Source organism: Phaeodactylum tricornutum, chromosome 1, assembly GCF_000150955.2.
Source record: "Phaeodactylum tricornutum CCAP 1055/1 chromosome 1, whole genome shotgun sequence".
NCBI lineage: Eukaryota > Bacillariophyta > Bacillariophyceae > Surirellales > Neidiaceae > Phaeodactylum > Phaeodactylum tricornutum.
Window position 1 is genome coordinate 1,906,493 of NC_011669.1, and position 12,327 is coordinate 1,918,819.

General features: G+C 49.1%; 6 protein-coding genes across 6 annotated transcripts; 2 read left to right on the forward strand and 4 right to left on the reverse strand.

Annotated features, from left to right (window-relative positions):
• Positions 1-1,188: 1,188 nt before the first annotated feature.
• On the reverse strand, positions 1,189-2,314 carry PHATRDRAFT_43051 (predicted protein; the record flags this gene model as incomplete). Its single annotated transcript, XM_002177362.1, has 2 exons — positions 1,189-1,889; positions 2,024-2,314. 2 exons carry the CDS (start codon positions 2,312-2,314, stop codon positions 1,431-1,433), a joined length of 750 nt encoding a protein of 249 aa, XP_002177398.1. The 3' UTR covers positions 1,189-1,430.
• Positions 2,315-3,786: 1,472 nt separating this feature from the next.
• On the forward strand, positions 3,787-6,102 carry PHATRDRAFT_43052 (predicted protein; the record flags this gene model as incomplete). The annotated part of the gene is made up of 1 exon (XM_002176832.1): positions 3,787-6,102. Exon 1 carries the CDS (start codon positions 3,988-3,990, stop codon positions 6,100-6,102), a length of 2,115 nt encoding a protein of 704 aa, XP_002176868.1. The 5' UTR covers positions 3,787-3,987.
• Positions 6,103-6,521: 419 nt separating this feature from the next.
• Positions 6,522-8,033, reverse strand: PHATRDRAFT_9372 (predicted protein; the record flags this gene model as incomplete). Its single annotated transcript, XM_002177363.1, has 1 exon — positions 6,522-8,033. A coding segment is annotated over one exon (1,512 nt), but the record flags the coding sequence as incomplete, so codon positions are not given.
• Positions 8,034-8,950: 917 nt separating this feature from the next.
• On the forward strand, positions 8,951-9,352 carry PHATRDRAFT_9017 (predicted protein; the record flags this gene model as incomplete). The annotated part of the gene is made up of 1 exon (XM_002176833.1): positions 8,951-9,352. A coding segment is annotated over one exon (402 nt), but the record flags the coding sequence as incomplete, so codon positions are not given.
• Positions 9,353-9,789: 437 nt separating this feature from the next.
• Positions 9,790-10,899, reverse strand: PHATRDRAFT_32191 (predicted protein; the record flags this gene model as incomplete). Its single annotated transcript, XM_002177364.1, has 1 exon — positions 9,790-10,899. One exon carries the CDS (start codon positions 10,897-10,899, stop codon positions 9,790-9,792), a length of 1,110 nt encoding a protein of 369 aa, XP_002177400.1.
• A 345-nt stretch (positions 10,900-11,244) lies between these two features.
• PHATRDRAFT_24922 (predicted protein) lies at positions 11,245-11,827 on the reverse strand (the record flags this gene model as incomplete). The annotated part of the gene is made up of 2 exons (XM_002177365.1): positions 11,245-11,667; positions 11,786-11,827. The coding sequence occupies 2 exons, from the start codon at positions 11,825-11,827 to the stop codon at positions 11,374-11,376; spliced, it is 336 nt and encodes a 111-aa protein (XP_002177401.1). The 3' UTR covers positions 11,245-11,373.
• Positions 11,828-12,327: the final 500 nt, after the last annotated feature.

A 12,327-nucleotide genomic window follows, 5' to 3' on the forward strand; every position in this document is an offset into this window, starting at 1 on the left:
AAAAGATGTCCGTGAATACTTGCGTTCTGCTCGAGAGATACTAAAACTGATTGTTGCTAGTGAGTCTTTTGAAGTTGCAGCGCACTTTGTTCAAGAGCCTACGCTGCTGTCTCTATTTTTCAGACTTTTACCAAATGCATATAGGATCGACGTCGAGACATTGGCTATGGAACTCGTGTTTCTGGGTTCCTCACTTGGTACTATCTGCAAGCAGTCTCTCTCTCAGATAGACTTTTGCCGTCTGCAGGCGTCGATGACTTCACTGCTTCATCTGCTTTGGTGCAGTGAAAGACCTCACAATGTTACGCCGGGACAATTTCTTCCCAAAGCCAGAGAAGTTGTGTGTATCGCCATGTCACAGGCTTGCCTAGAGGGCTTTCTTAGGCTTGTGCCTCGTCGCTTTGAATTAGCAACAAAATCTTTACACCGCGAAATATGCGCGTTTGAGAGGATGCAACGAATGAAGGAAGCAGAGCGAAAAAATGTAGGTGAAATTGCGTTGCATGGACAAAGATTTCGTCCTTTTTCAGGTTCAGGAGCAACAATGTCTGATGGTCCGTTTGGTAAGTTAAGTGCCTCGATGACAGATGAACCTTCCAACGCGGCAGAAGTCCGACAGTTGAAACGTAAACAACCCGATACAACGAAGCACATGCACGTTAATCCGTACTTGTCAAAGACACGACCAGCCTGCAATGTCGCCAAAACGGCCAAGAAGTTGACAGTCCGAAATGGAGCGACAGCTTCCACACAGCCGTCGACAAAGGCGCAAAAAGGGTACTTGTCGACGTATCTCCAAGCCGTAGAGTCATCGGAACCATATGTTCACCGCTCGGCCGAAGATCGTGCGCGCGCTGTCCAGTCGAGTTCGAAAGCAAAAGTGATATGTCCGGTCTGCAACGAAATTTCGAGTGATCCCTTCATTGCCGAATGCGGACACATGGCGTGTCGTGGATGCTGGTTAGATTGGTTGAAACGATCGGCAACGTGTGCGACCTGTCGGCAAGAGGTAACGAAAGAAATGTTAGCCCGGGCCGTCTTTCAAAAGAGTGCCAAAGTACCTACACTATCGCAGATTGGACAACTGACGGTGAATGGGATTGTCGACGGGGATTCGGCCGATGAAGAGTTGGAAATTTGCTAACTGGAAACCTAAAGCTTTAAACTAGAATATTACACTAACGTTTTGGAGAGTAAATTGACTTTTGCATAAGTATAAATTTGATCATATTATGTACACCGTAAATGAGAAAAACAAGAAGGAGATTTAGTACCCTTTGACTGACAAAGCGTAGCGTGACAAGTATTGTATAAAGGAAGCCAAATTGGGTGACCTCTACCCTTGAAGCCAATTATGAATAGCTTGCCAGGATGTGTGAATTTGCGCTTGCCCCAGCACAGCTGCATTGCGTGAGCACAGCGGCTCTGGTTTAGTTGGCTTCGGCGAACGCCTGCGTTTCCAACGCAAAGGCCAAGAGATCCAAACGGCCTCGATCGCCCATAGAGACTTTCCGTATGGGAGGTAGGATAGGTTTGCGAACCGCGTTGAAGCTGATATTCCTGCTCTCGGGGGCGAGACTTGGTATATTTGTCCATTGCGGCATACTCCTCGTTAAGAGATCAACAGCTGGCTTGGATGATTGGATTGGAGAACCCCAGTCGGAGCTATCCGACGTTGGTGGACTGGGCGACACGGAGCGAGACCCTTCCCAGCGAGTTTTCCGATCGGTAGCCGTGGGCGTCGAAGCCTTCGATTCTTTAACGAGGCGCCTTCGACTAGCCGGTGACATTTTGCGAAGATTAAGCAGTCCGTCGGGCGTATCTTGGAGAAAAGACGGGTGAGCATAAAAATCCGCGTCCGGGCCTCTTCGCACTTTCGTGAAGCCATACTGTAGAGACAGGATTAACATGGGAAAGGAGGTCAGTAAATTTGGCCGCAAAGAAATACCACAGTTCCCGCAAATATCTGATGGGGTGTGGATTTTGAAGTAACACTTAGTCGCTTGCGGGAACCATCACTTACCAGATTCAAATTGCGCTGGAAGGAACTGAACTTGCGCGTGCGAAAGTATTTCGGAAGGACGGATGCGGCAAACTCTACGGCATCAAAAATACGAAAGGCAGTACCCGAGTCGCTCCAAGCGATAATCTTGGGGTGATCTGGCGTTGACTGAATGAGTTTGGTCTCACTATCGAGCATTTCGTACAAACGACGAGGGAATTGTTGAGGAACGCCCCTTTTGCCCGTCCTAGGAAAAGAGAAGGTGGACAAGGGGCTTTCGTTGGACGACGTTGTTGCGGATGACACTGACATGCTGAGTCTGTTATCGTTTGTTCGGGCCAAGGTTTTTATGGCGACGGCAGCACTTCACTTCCTACGTTGTTGATTGTTGATCGTCAATCGGTATCTGAATAAGGATCGGAGGGCTGACTGTGAGTAGTATTTTACTGGTAGCACAGACACATCACCATCACCCGCGCACGGATCGATGTTTGGAACGCTTTCTCGAACTGTTTCTGGCCTTCAGTTTTGTGACACCTTGTTGTCAACGCAATCTCTTTCAATCACCAATCACAAGAATGCCGAAGCCAATTCTGACCTCCAAGTTGGTGGGTGCGTACGTAATCGACGTGAGCTCTTGTTTTCTACTACTATTCGAGACATAATACTTATGTAAATTAAATACCGATCCACGCTGATGTCATTCTACGTGCCTGACGTACATTCACAGTTACCCGGTAATTTCATTGGATTCTGATTCACAAGATCGGTTTCTTGAGAAGCACAAGGGACGAACCACAGCTCCCGCCTGTATCGGTTCGCAAATCCGAACCTATCAAATTCACAACGTACCCGATACTTTTTGCATTCGATATTTACAGGTCGATCGAGGAAGTCAACACCTTTCCATGCATACGAAAAGGTTGGTCCAGGATAGATCCGAGCCCCCTTACAAAGCAGCTCCGTTCACTTGCTCTAACCGAGACACGAAACAAATGAGATTTCTCACTTACAGTTAGTAGCCAATACCCAACCACAGTCCGAACGAGGTACAGAAACGAGCAAGATTCCAACTTAAAGTGGACAATGATGGCCGTCAAGAGGTTGACAATCCAGTATAGGACGCAACTCACCCCATATTGGGCAGAGGTGGAAATGATGCTTGTAGTATGATTGTTTCTCCTTGTCGGTCGGTGGCCAGGCATCCACCACATGTAAATTGATGGATTGGTAATCTTTTTCACCATTTTGTATCATTTCGACTTACAGTGTGAATAGGACCTGCATAGCACCAAGCGACATTAAAAGGCATGCCATGAAGTCCCTTTGCCAGCAAAGAAAAGGGGCCAAGAAAACATTGGGCGCAATCATAAGTTTCTACTAAATTTTGTAGGCTACGGCATAGTCGAAAATAGCTCACTTGAAGTTTCAAAAAGCAGATGCCATAAAAACTCAGCAAAGCTTAAAAGCGTTAGCCGCTAATTTTGCCATCAAATGCAGAGATTGTTCCTTTCCGGGTCTAATAAAGTGATTCTGTTTGCTTTGACAGTGAATGTGTATCAAGAGCATTATTGAGGGCACTCACTATTTGGCAAAAGAGATTTTACAGTTAGACTGGTAAGATGCGTCCAATCCTATTTACTATGTGACTTGAATCTGAATCGATCTGTCTAAAATAGGACAGTCTGGTGACACAAATACTTTCAGTCGTGGTATCTTGGTTCGACGTAGCTCCAAGGGTCGACGATGGAGTAGGGACCCAACAAGGACTACTCTTCCAACAATTTGCCCTTATTCACCCTCCAATAGAAGGACGGCCAAGTCTTAGATTTACGAATGAGCAGAAACTTCCGGCGCTGATATTATCCGTAACGATTCAAGTCTTTAGATTTCTGTCTTGATCCTCTGTAATCTATATATTCTTCTTTCAAATAAGTCGTGCAAGAAAAAGCCTATTCGAGACATCGCGGCTTACGTTAGTGCCCATGAATGCCGCCCGTTGTCTTAAAGGCTTTGGAACCGCCGTGGCGCTCCTTTCCACATTTGCAATTCTCTTTCTAGTCGTCAACTGGAACGCAAACGTCAAGCGTACGTCTTTTATACACGAGGGTTCTGCACATCGCTACCGCGACGACAAAAGTTGGGCATCAATACCCTTGGACGATTATAAGAATGATCTTGTTGGAGAACAATCTGTCGACGATGATATCACCCGGGACGACACCTGTCGCAAATATCTCATGAATTTCTTGAATGGAACGACTGACGCCAAAGACGAATGTGAGGGAATGTACAACGCGTGGCAAGCCGCCGATTGCACCGACGATAAGAACTTACAACATCTATCCCGCAAACACAAAGCAGCTGATGGCAATGTCACGGACGATGACGTCCTCATTGACGACTTCTACGAAAACTGGGAATGCTGCACGAGTATATCCAACTTCTACAATAGACACTGCCAGGACCCACAGCTTGCATCGGGGAAGTTACTTGGGATTGTGTCTGTATTGGTGGTGTGTGGTCTCGTTAAGAGTGCGCTACGGTTTGCTAACCTTCCCTGGATTCCGGATGCGGGTGCCTGCATTTTCGTGGGATCCGTCGTAGGAGTATTTTTGAGGCTGTTCGACCACGAAGCCGTCCGGGATGAATTGACCTTTAACAATGATTTGTTTCTGCAAGTCATGCTTCCTCCAATCATCTTTGAGGCAGCTCTTTCAATCGATAAACGCGCTTTTCGTAGAGACCTATTTCCAATTTTGACGTTTGCAATTTTCGGGACTGGATTTAGCGCGCTCGCCATCGGACTCGTCACATACTACTTGTCAGGAATTGGAAGTGGTATCGCCCTTCCCTTTCTCGATTCATTATTGTTTGGTGCCCTTATGTCTTCGATCGATCCGGTAGCAGTTTTGGGTATTTTGAGTGGTGTTGGTGTTAGTCAAGGAGATACCCTCTACATTCTTATTTTTGGAGAATCACTCCTGAACGATGGAGTTTCTATTGTGCTTTTTGATAGCCTGGTGCGACACATGGGAGATGTTGATGTTGTGGACCAGGCTAATGTTCGAGACACGATGGTCCACTTTTTCACCGTAATTTCGGGGTCTATTTTTATTGGTGCTGGATGTGGTGTGTTTTGTACTTTATATTTTTGGTTGCTTCATGGAAAGCATTCAGCAGTTTCGGAAGTCGCCCTTTTTTTCGCTTGGGCTCTGATTCCCTACTACATTGCGGATGGTTTAGATGCTTCTGGGATTATCAGCATAATGGTAATGGGTTTTATGTTGGATTACTTCGTTGTTGGAGGATTTCAATCTGAAGGTGCCGAGTGGCGAGAATACATGAACTCACGAATGGAGGGGGCTGGCTCTCATCCAGTTGAGCCGTATTTTGATCGGATAAAGGCAGCCTTCAATCTTGCGTTCTCTGGTAAGGGACACATTACCGACCACTCACGTCAGCATGTTGGGTTTGTGGCAGAAGTCATTTCATCCATTATGGAGACCGCCATCTTTGCGTATCTTGGACTATTTCTTTTCAACGATAAAAATTGGGACCTAAAATTGACCTCAGCTGGATTGTTTGGATGCATTTCGAGTCGATTCGTCATGGTGCTAGTTCTAGCGGCCCTCATAAACGCCTGCGTATGGCTGGATCTGGAGGGCTTTCTCACACGAGCGTGGAGGACCCTAGTGCGCAGAAACTACAGCAGTGCCAATTATTACATGGACGAGGTGAAATCCTACCTTGACCCACGGACGCAGGTGATTTTATTCGCAGCGGGAGTACGAGGAGCGGTATCTTACGCCCTGGTTCAAAACATTCCAGTGTACGACTCGGTAACAAAATATGGCTCGCACTACAAAGGTCAGCTAAAAGCGATGACTTCCGCTACCATTGTTATTATCCTCTTCGTTTTTGGTGCTTTGACGTACTTTACAGTGCAGCGACCTTCACAGGTTCGTCGCAGTCAACCCCTCACCGATCGACTTATGGAAGGTGAAAACCCCACAGAACATGACCTGGATTTGCAAGAGAATCATCAGAATGTTTCCAACTCGATTACTATCGAGATTGAAGGCCGCCTACAAGGGTAGCCTTCTGTGTAACGATATACTTACGTGAACAACTACTTAAACTATCCACCATTTTTAACGGATGCCTTTTTTTAACTATTGCCGTCACCCAACTCTTCGTGGCCGGGCATCACCTTTCCTTTCGGAACTTGAAGAATCTTGCGCATCGCTTCGACATCGCCCTTCTTCTTGGACTTTTCGAATTGACGAGCTTCTTTCTTGCTAACTGTTTGTCCCCAGAAATTTACGGTCGCGTCCTTGTACTTGTCGCCGTTTGCATTTACATTACCGCCGGCCTTGTCGAGGACCTCGTCACCGGCGAGTTCCTTCTCGTACTTCTTTTTGCGAGCAATGGCTTTCATTTCGCGTTCGGACGAGATACCACGGATGGAAAGTTCGCCTTTGACGAGGTCCCACTCTTCCCTGCAGACGGAACTGTAAAACTCCTTGTTGTGTGAAATCATTAGCACAGCTCCGCCCCATTCGTTCAGCGCCGCCGACAACGCACCAAGCGCTTCACGATCCAAGAAATTGGTGGGTTCATCGAGGACGACCAGATGAGGGTTGGTCCAGAAGGCGGCCGCCAGGACCAGCTTGACTTTCTGTCCTCCCGACAGACCACGAACCTTTCCATACGTTCCGAACTCTTGAGGAAGACCAAATCCGTCCAGATGCTTCTGGATCTCTGACGTTGTGACCGGACGTAGATCGAGTCCAGCTTCCTTCGATGCAATCTTCTCATCAGTCTGCTTGATCAAGTGCTCAAAGCCCATGGCCATGAGATCATCACGAGAGTAGTACTTATTGTCTTTTTCACGAATATTTTTCTTCTTGACTTCGTACTCGAGAACTCCAGCGCGGAGACGTCGACTCCAAATACCTTCTAGGTTGAACTCGTCGATCGCCTTCTGTTCCTCTTCCGGAATCTTAAAAGCCTCACTTTCCATCTTTTCCTTGTCGTATCCGTCCCGGAAACGCCACTGAATGTATGCCACGGGACTTTCTTCCATGTGCTGTTCAACGTGATAAAAGGCGTGCTGTGCAACGTAGGCCACACGTAAATTTTGGTGAACGTAAAACTTGCAGACGCCCAGGTTCGTCGGTACCGTCTCTCCAACAATCATTTTAATGAGGGTGGATTTTCCGGCACCGTTGGCTCCTAAAACCACGACCCGAGATGACAGTGACATTTTGAGGTTAATGTCCGTGAGCGTATTCTTGTTGGCGGTGGCGTAACGGAAATCCACGTGTTCCATCTCGAGAAATTTTTGCGTGGACGTTTTGACTCCTTCCAACCGACCGGGGTCGGGGAATTCGAACTTGAGGTTGTCGGTGGCGGCAAGCTCAAAGTAATGCTTTGCTTGTGGCTGCAGTTTAACGAAATCCGACATTCTACCCTTGTAGTGTACGAGCCGACGGTAGGGTCCCCACACGGCACGTTCTTCGTAGTGAATGACGTCGGTACAAACATTCTCCAAAAACGTCGTGTCGTGCGAGACAATGAGGACCGTTGGATGTTCCAGATTGCAGAGGTAATCCGTAATCCATTTAACCGCGGACTCGGACAAGTGATTGGTAGGTTCATCGAGTAGGTAAATGTCGGGTTGTATCAAAACCGCCCGTACCAAGCGCATTTTCATTTGCCAGCCCCCCGACAAGGCCCCAATGGTCCCCTCCAGCATTTCTTCCGTAAAGTCCAATTCTTTGAGTTTTGCGACACAATCTTCCTTGGAACGTTTTGTCGATTCAATCAAGTAAGTCAGGACGATTTGCGCTTCAAAGGCGGGATCGACATTGGATCCCGAGTCCACGTAGGCCGTGACCAAATGATGCGGCCAGTCGTCAATCTTGCCCGTGTTGATGGCGTTCATGAGGGTCGTTTTCCCGACTCCATTCTGCCCCACCAGGGCGTAACAACGACCGCGAAGTAGACGCAGCTTGGTCTTGTGGAGAAGAATCTTTCCGCCGTACGCCAGATTGAAGCGGAGATTGCAGACTTCTTCGACCTCGTCGTCGTCTCCGCCGTACGACTCGGCGTCGTCCTGTTCCGTAAGTTCGTGTTCGGCGGCTTGGCGGAATTTCTCCAAAACGGCAGCACTAGAGTGACCCGCTTGCTCCATGTACGGTTCCAGCACGTCCTTCCACACGGCGGCGTCGAATTCGTTGGCTTCCGCCAATCCGGCGGCCAAAAAGGCCACGTACGACAGAATCTCTTCGCGACCGGTATCGTCGTCGTTCTCCGCGTCGCTGTTATCGTCAGCGCTGAGAGCAACGACATCTTCCTCCACGGGTAAGGATTTGTGAAGAATTTGCAGGAGGTTTTCCGGTGGGTGTAAGAGCGCCATGGTGTCCAAAGGATGCAAATGACCGAATGTGTGCTCCCTCGTTGGGTGGGAGATGTGTTTGTGTGTTGTCGGCGTCGACGACGACTACCGACACGAAGCAATGGTGTGCGATCGCAGTGCGAGCGGCCCGGGTACAGACGAATAAGACCCGGAGAAAGAAACGAGTCCAACGGTCTGGTCTGTCCGTGTCTCACAACAACGGAAACCCTTCTCAGAACAAAGGGGTCGTTCGTTATCTCTACCCGCTATACAAGTCACAAATTCGCACAGTTGATCACTTACTGGAGCAGGTCTACAAGAGTTTCGATCAATCTGTTCGGCACTATTTGTCTGTCCTAAATACCGACGCCGATTGCTCTCTGTAGTCCGTTACTGCGTAAGAACACCGACATCCATTGTGGTGTGCACGGCAACAGTGTTCGGATCTTATTTCGCTTCAAAAACCTTAAGGTCAACCGACGGTAGTAGACGTCATGAGTTTCGGCAACGGCTCCCACGGAGGACGCGCATCGCTCGGCACCAAAGTCTACTTGAACGTTTACGACTTGAGTCCAGCGAATGACTATCTTTACGCCATAGGTTTGGGGTTGCACCATTCCGGAGTGGAAGTCTCGGGCACGGAATATTCCTTCGCCAGTGGGGCGGGTGTCTTTGATAGTCCGCCCAAAGTGGCCCCCGGTGCCAAGTTTCGCCAGCAGATCGAAGTCGGAGCCTTTGACGGAGGCCCCGGAAAGCTTCAACAGGCTCTCACCGAGCTCCGCGTAGACTTTGGTCCGGACGACTACAATCTCGTCCGCAAGAACTGTAACCACTTTGCCAACGCATTGTGTTGGAAACTCGTGCGTACCACCATTCCGGGACACGTCAATCGATTGTCCGATATTGGCGTTTGCTGCAGCTGTCTTTTGCCACGACAGCTTCTCGAACACGCACCAGTTGGTGATCCCAACGACGCGAATCCTAACAGTGGCTTTCTCGTGCGCGCCGGGAATCGCTCCGTGGCACCCGCACCGCAGGCCTTTTCCGGAACGGGAGCGCGGCTAGGGTCCGCCACGACTACGACCACTACCGCATCCACCAGTATTCTGGGCCGGTGGAAGTCGCCGACGGCGACCAAAAAAGAAGATGATCTGACGGATCGTAGGGAAAAGGCCAGGCAAGCAGCGTTGGCTCGACTGGCACGCAACTCACAATCGGAAAACTCTCCCCAATCAAGGTGACGACTGATGAAATATTATACCCCAATCAGAAGGCATACGAATCCGTTGTGGTTATAGTGGGAGAGCTGTACGAATAGTCTCGAGTAGAAAAGTGTTTTTATACGTTCTATAATAACTCTCTCAATAGCGGCATTAAGCCGGTGTTACTTATGCCTACCTTTCTTTTTGACGGGTTCCGTGTTTTTTTCGGCGGCCTGCTCATCGAGCTCGGCCAACATCATGCCCACGCCCATCACCATGGTAGAAGCAAAACAAATGTCTTCTTTTTCCTGTTGTATGTCCGCTCCTTTGGCTGCCATCTGGCCCATCAATAAGACGGTTTCTTGTAGCTGATCGCGAGCCCGGTCGTAGTAACCCCGGGCAAAATCAACTCGTTCGGCCGCTTGCACCAGCGTGTCTTTGCTTTCCGATGTTACCACATCCTCGCCGACAGGGCACGCCAACAACTCTTCGGCAATCAAAACATTGGCTTCCACCACTCGACGGCGAGACTGCAGAAACTCAATGGAAAGTTCCTTCTCGGAAAAGGCTTCCAGCGCAGTTTGTCGATGACCGAGGGCCCGGCAGTACGTATCAGCTGCATCGGCATGGCGCTGCAGTGACGAGAAGACGTCGCCAATCCCGGTCAGCACACGAGGAACCTGATCGGTAGCCCAGGAACAGTACGAGACTTCTGCGCTACTCTCACTGTCAACCGAGGCAAGATATTCGTCCAGGATAGACCAACACGTTTCCATCATTTCCAGTGCCAACCTTCGATCGTCGTCGTCTGCGGTGTCGTTCTCGTCGGTACTCTCGTCGATAGTGCCTACACCAGTCTCGGTCTCGACTTGGTCTACTCCGGTGATGAGATTTTCTGGTTTGACTTCCTCGATGTGGTGGTTGTTGATTGCATCCGCCGAGTCCGTTGTCATGTTACTCGTATCCTGCGCACGGCGTTCCGCGGCGGCGGCAGCGGCATCCCGGACGTGAGGACTTTTGCTTACGGAAGACTCCCCACGGTCGCTTTCTTCCACTTCTTCCCCAGGAGGAGGGAAAGCCCGAAAAATTGCGTTGCCGTATTCGTAATAAGCCGGAGCCGCCTCGATATGCGCTTCCCCGTAGGTAGTCCGGCATTCTTCCAAAAGGGAAGCAAACAAGGCAACGGCTTGTTCCGCCTGGCCCGATTGTACCAGCTTGCGGCCAGCCCGGAACCGTGGATCTCGCGCAACTCTGGGTAGCGTAAACCGCCTGCTATTGCTGGTGTCCGCCATGATACGTTCGTTCTTTGCTCTACCTTGTTTTCCGTTTCGGATGATACAGAAAGCCTGGAGGATGGATATCTATAACGAATCCGAGCTAACATCAGAAATCGCACTGACTGTGAATAGCGCAAACTTGTCCGCAGACAGGACAGACGGTGGAATCGTTGCAATGAAGAATAGCAAGCTGTCTATTTACTATGTACTATCCTCCGCAGTCTTCGCCTGTATCATAGCTTGCAACCACGGAACAAAGACACGAAGGATACAATCAAGGCAGTGACGAAGAGATAGCGACTCATGAATAGACGGAAATGGTTGGATGGCACATCATACAGAAGTAGAGACAAATATTTTGTGTTTCGCCCTTCGAATCCCTGTTTGTTATGATCTAATGTAAGTCGAATGCGTGTACGTCACGCGGCGTCACGAATAATGAGCGTGTTCGTCTCCATCGCGGGTCAATGGTGCACAAACTACTGGAAATCAATTCACCCACTTGTGCCCACAATTGCAACAGACAAAGATTAATGCCAGTGAGTCTGATTGTGCAACGTCGGATTGAAAGAAGACCGCTTCATGACGTCCACAGTTGGCACAATTGGCTTTCTGCGATCGAGCCAGGGTCGGATCATCCGAAATTGACGACGGGACGGTATGCAAAATATTTCCCACTTCCTTTTTGCGTTCGTTGCGATAAATCAAAGGTTGATCCGGTGCCGACTCCACGTAGCGACACAAGCGGCACGCATACTGCAGTATTTTATTGCGTTTGTCTTCCTGTATATGTAAGTGTCAAGGAGAGTGCACACCAATGGGTCAGAGCCAGTAAAAAGTGCGATGCGTAGCTTTCGTGACACCACTGGTACGGAGCAACCTCACCCTACCGCACACGTACTTGAGGATACAGCATTGAAGAATCGTGAGGACAGAAGCGCATTAGCAATGAATCTTCTTGTTGATTGTTTACATCGTCGCCCATATCCAAAACGTCGTCTTCGTCTTCTTCGGGCAGCAGGTCGTCCACTTCCTGTTGCTGATGGTCGCCGCCGTTTGCATCATCCCATAAGTCCGCCATTCTTGCAGTTGCTCGTTTTTGATCAAGTCAGGCAGTCTAGAGATAGGGCTTCACAAATTTTCGAAAGGAGTTAACAGTAAGCGTGTTCAAAGTGCTCACTGTCCGACACTGTAGTCGCATGTCAACCTCGATGGATGCCCACTATCCGAGAGGCGACTACGCGTCTGTATAACTAACTGCAACAGACTGTAACTGTTGGTGGTTTGAACGGATGCCGAGTTCCTTCCTAACAGTAAGTCTGTCGTGAGTAGTACAGACCTCCTTGCTTTTTGCAGAAAACGACCAAAACGAAAAACGGGAGGCGAACGAACCAATTCACCAAGAAAAAGCTGCTTCCGTCTGTTCATTGTCCGTAACATCCC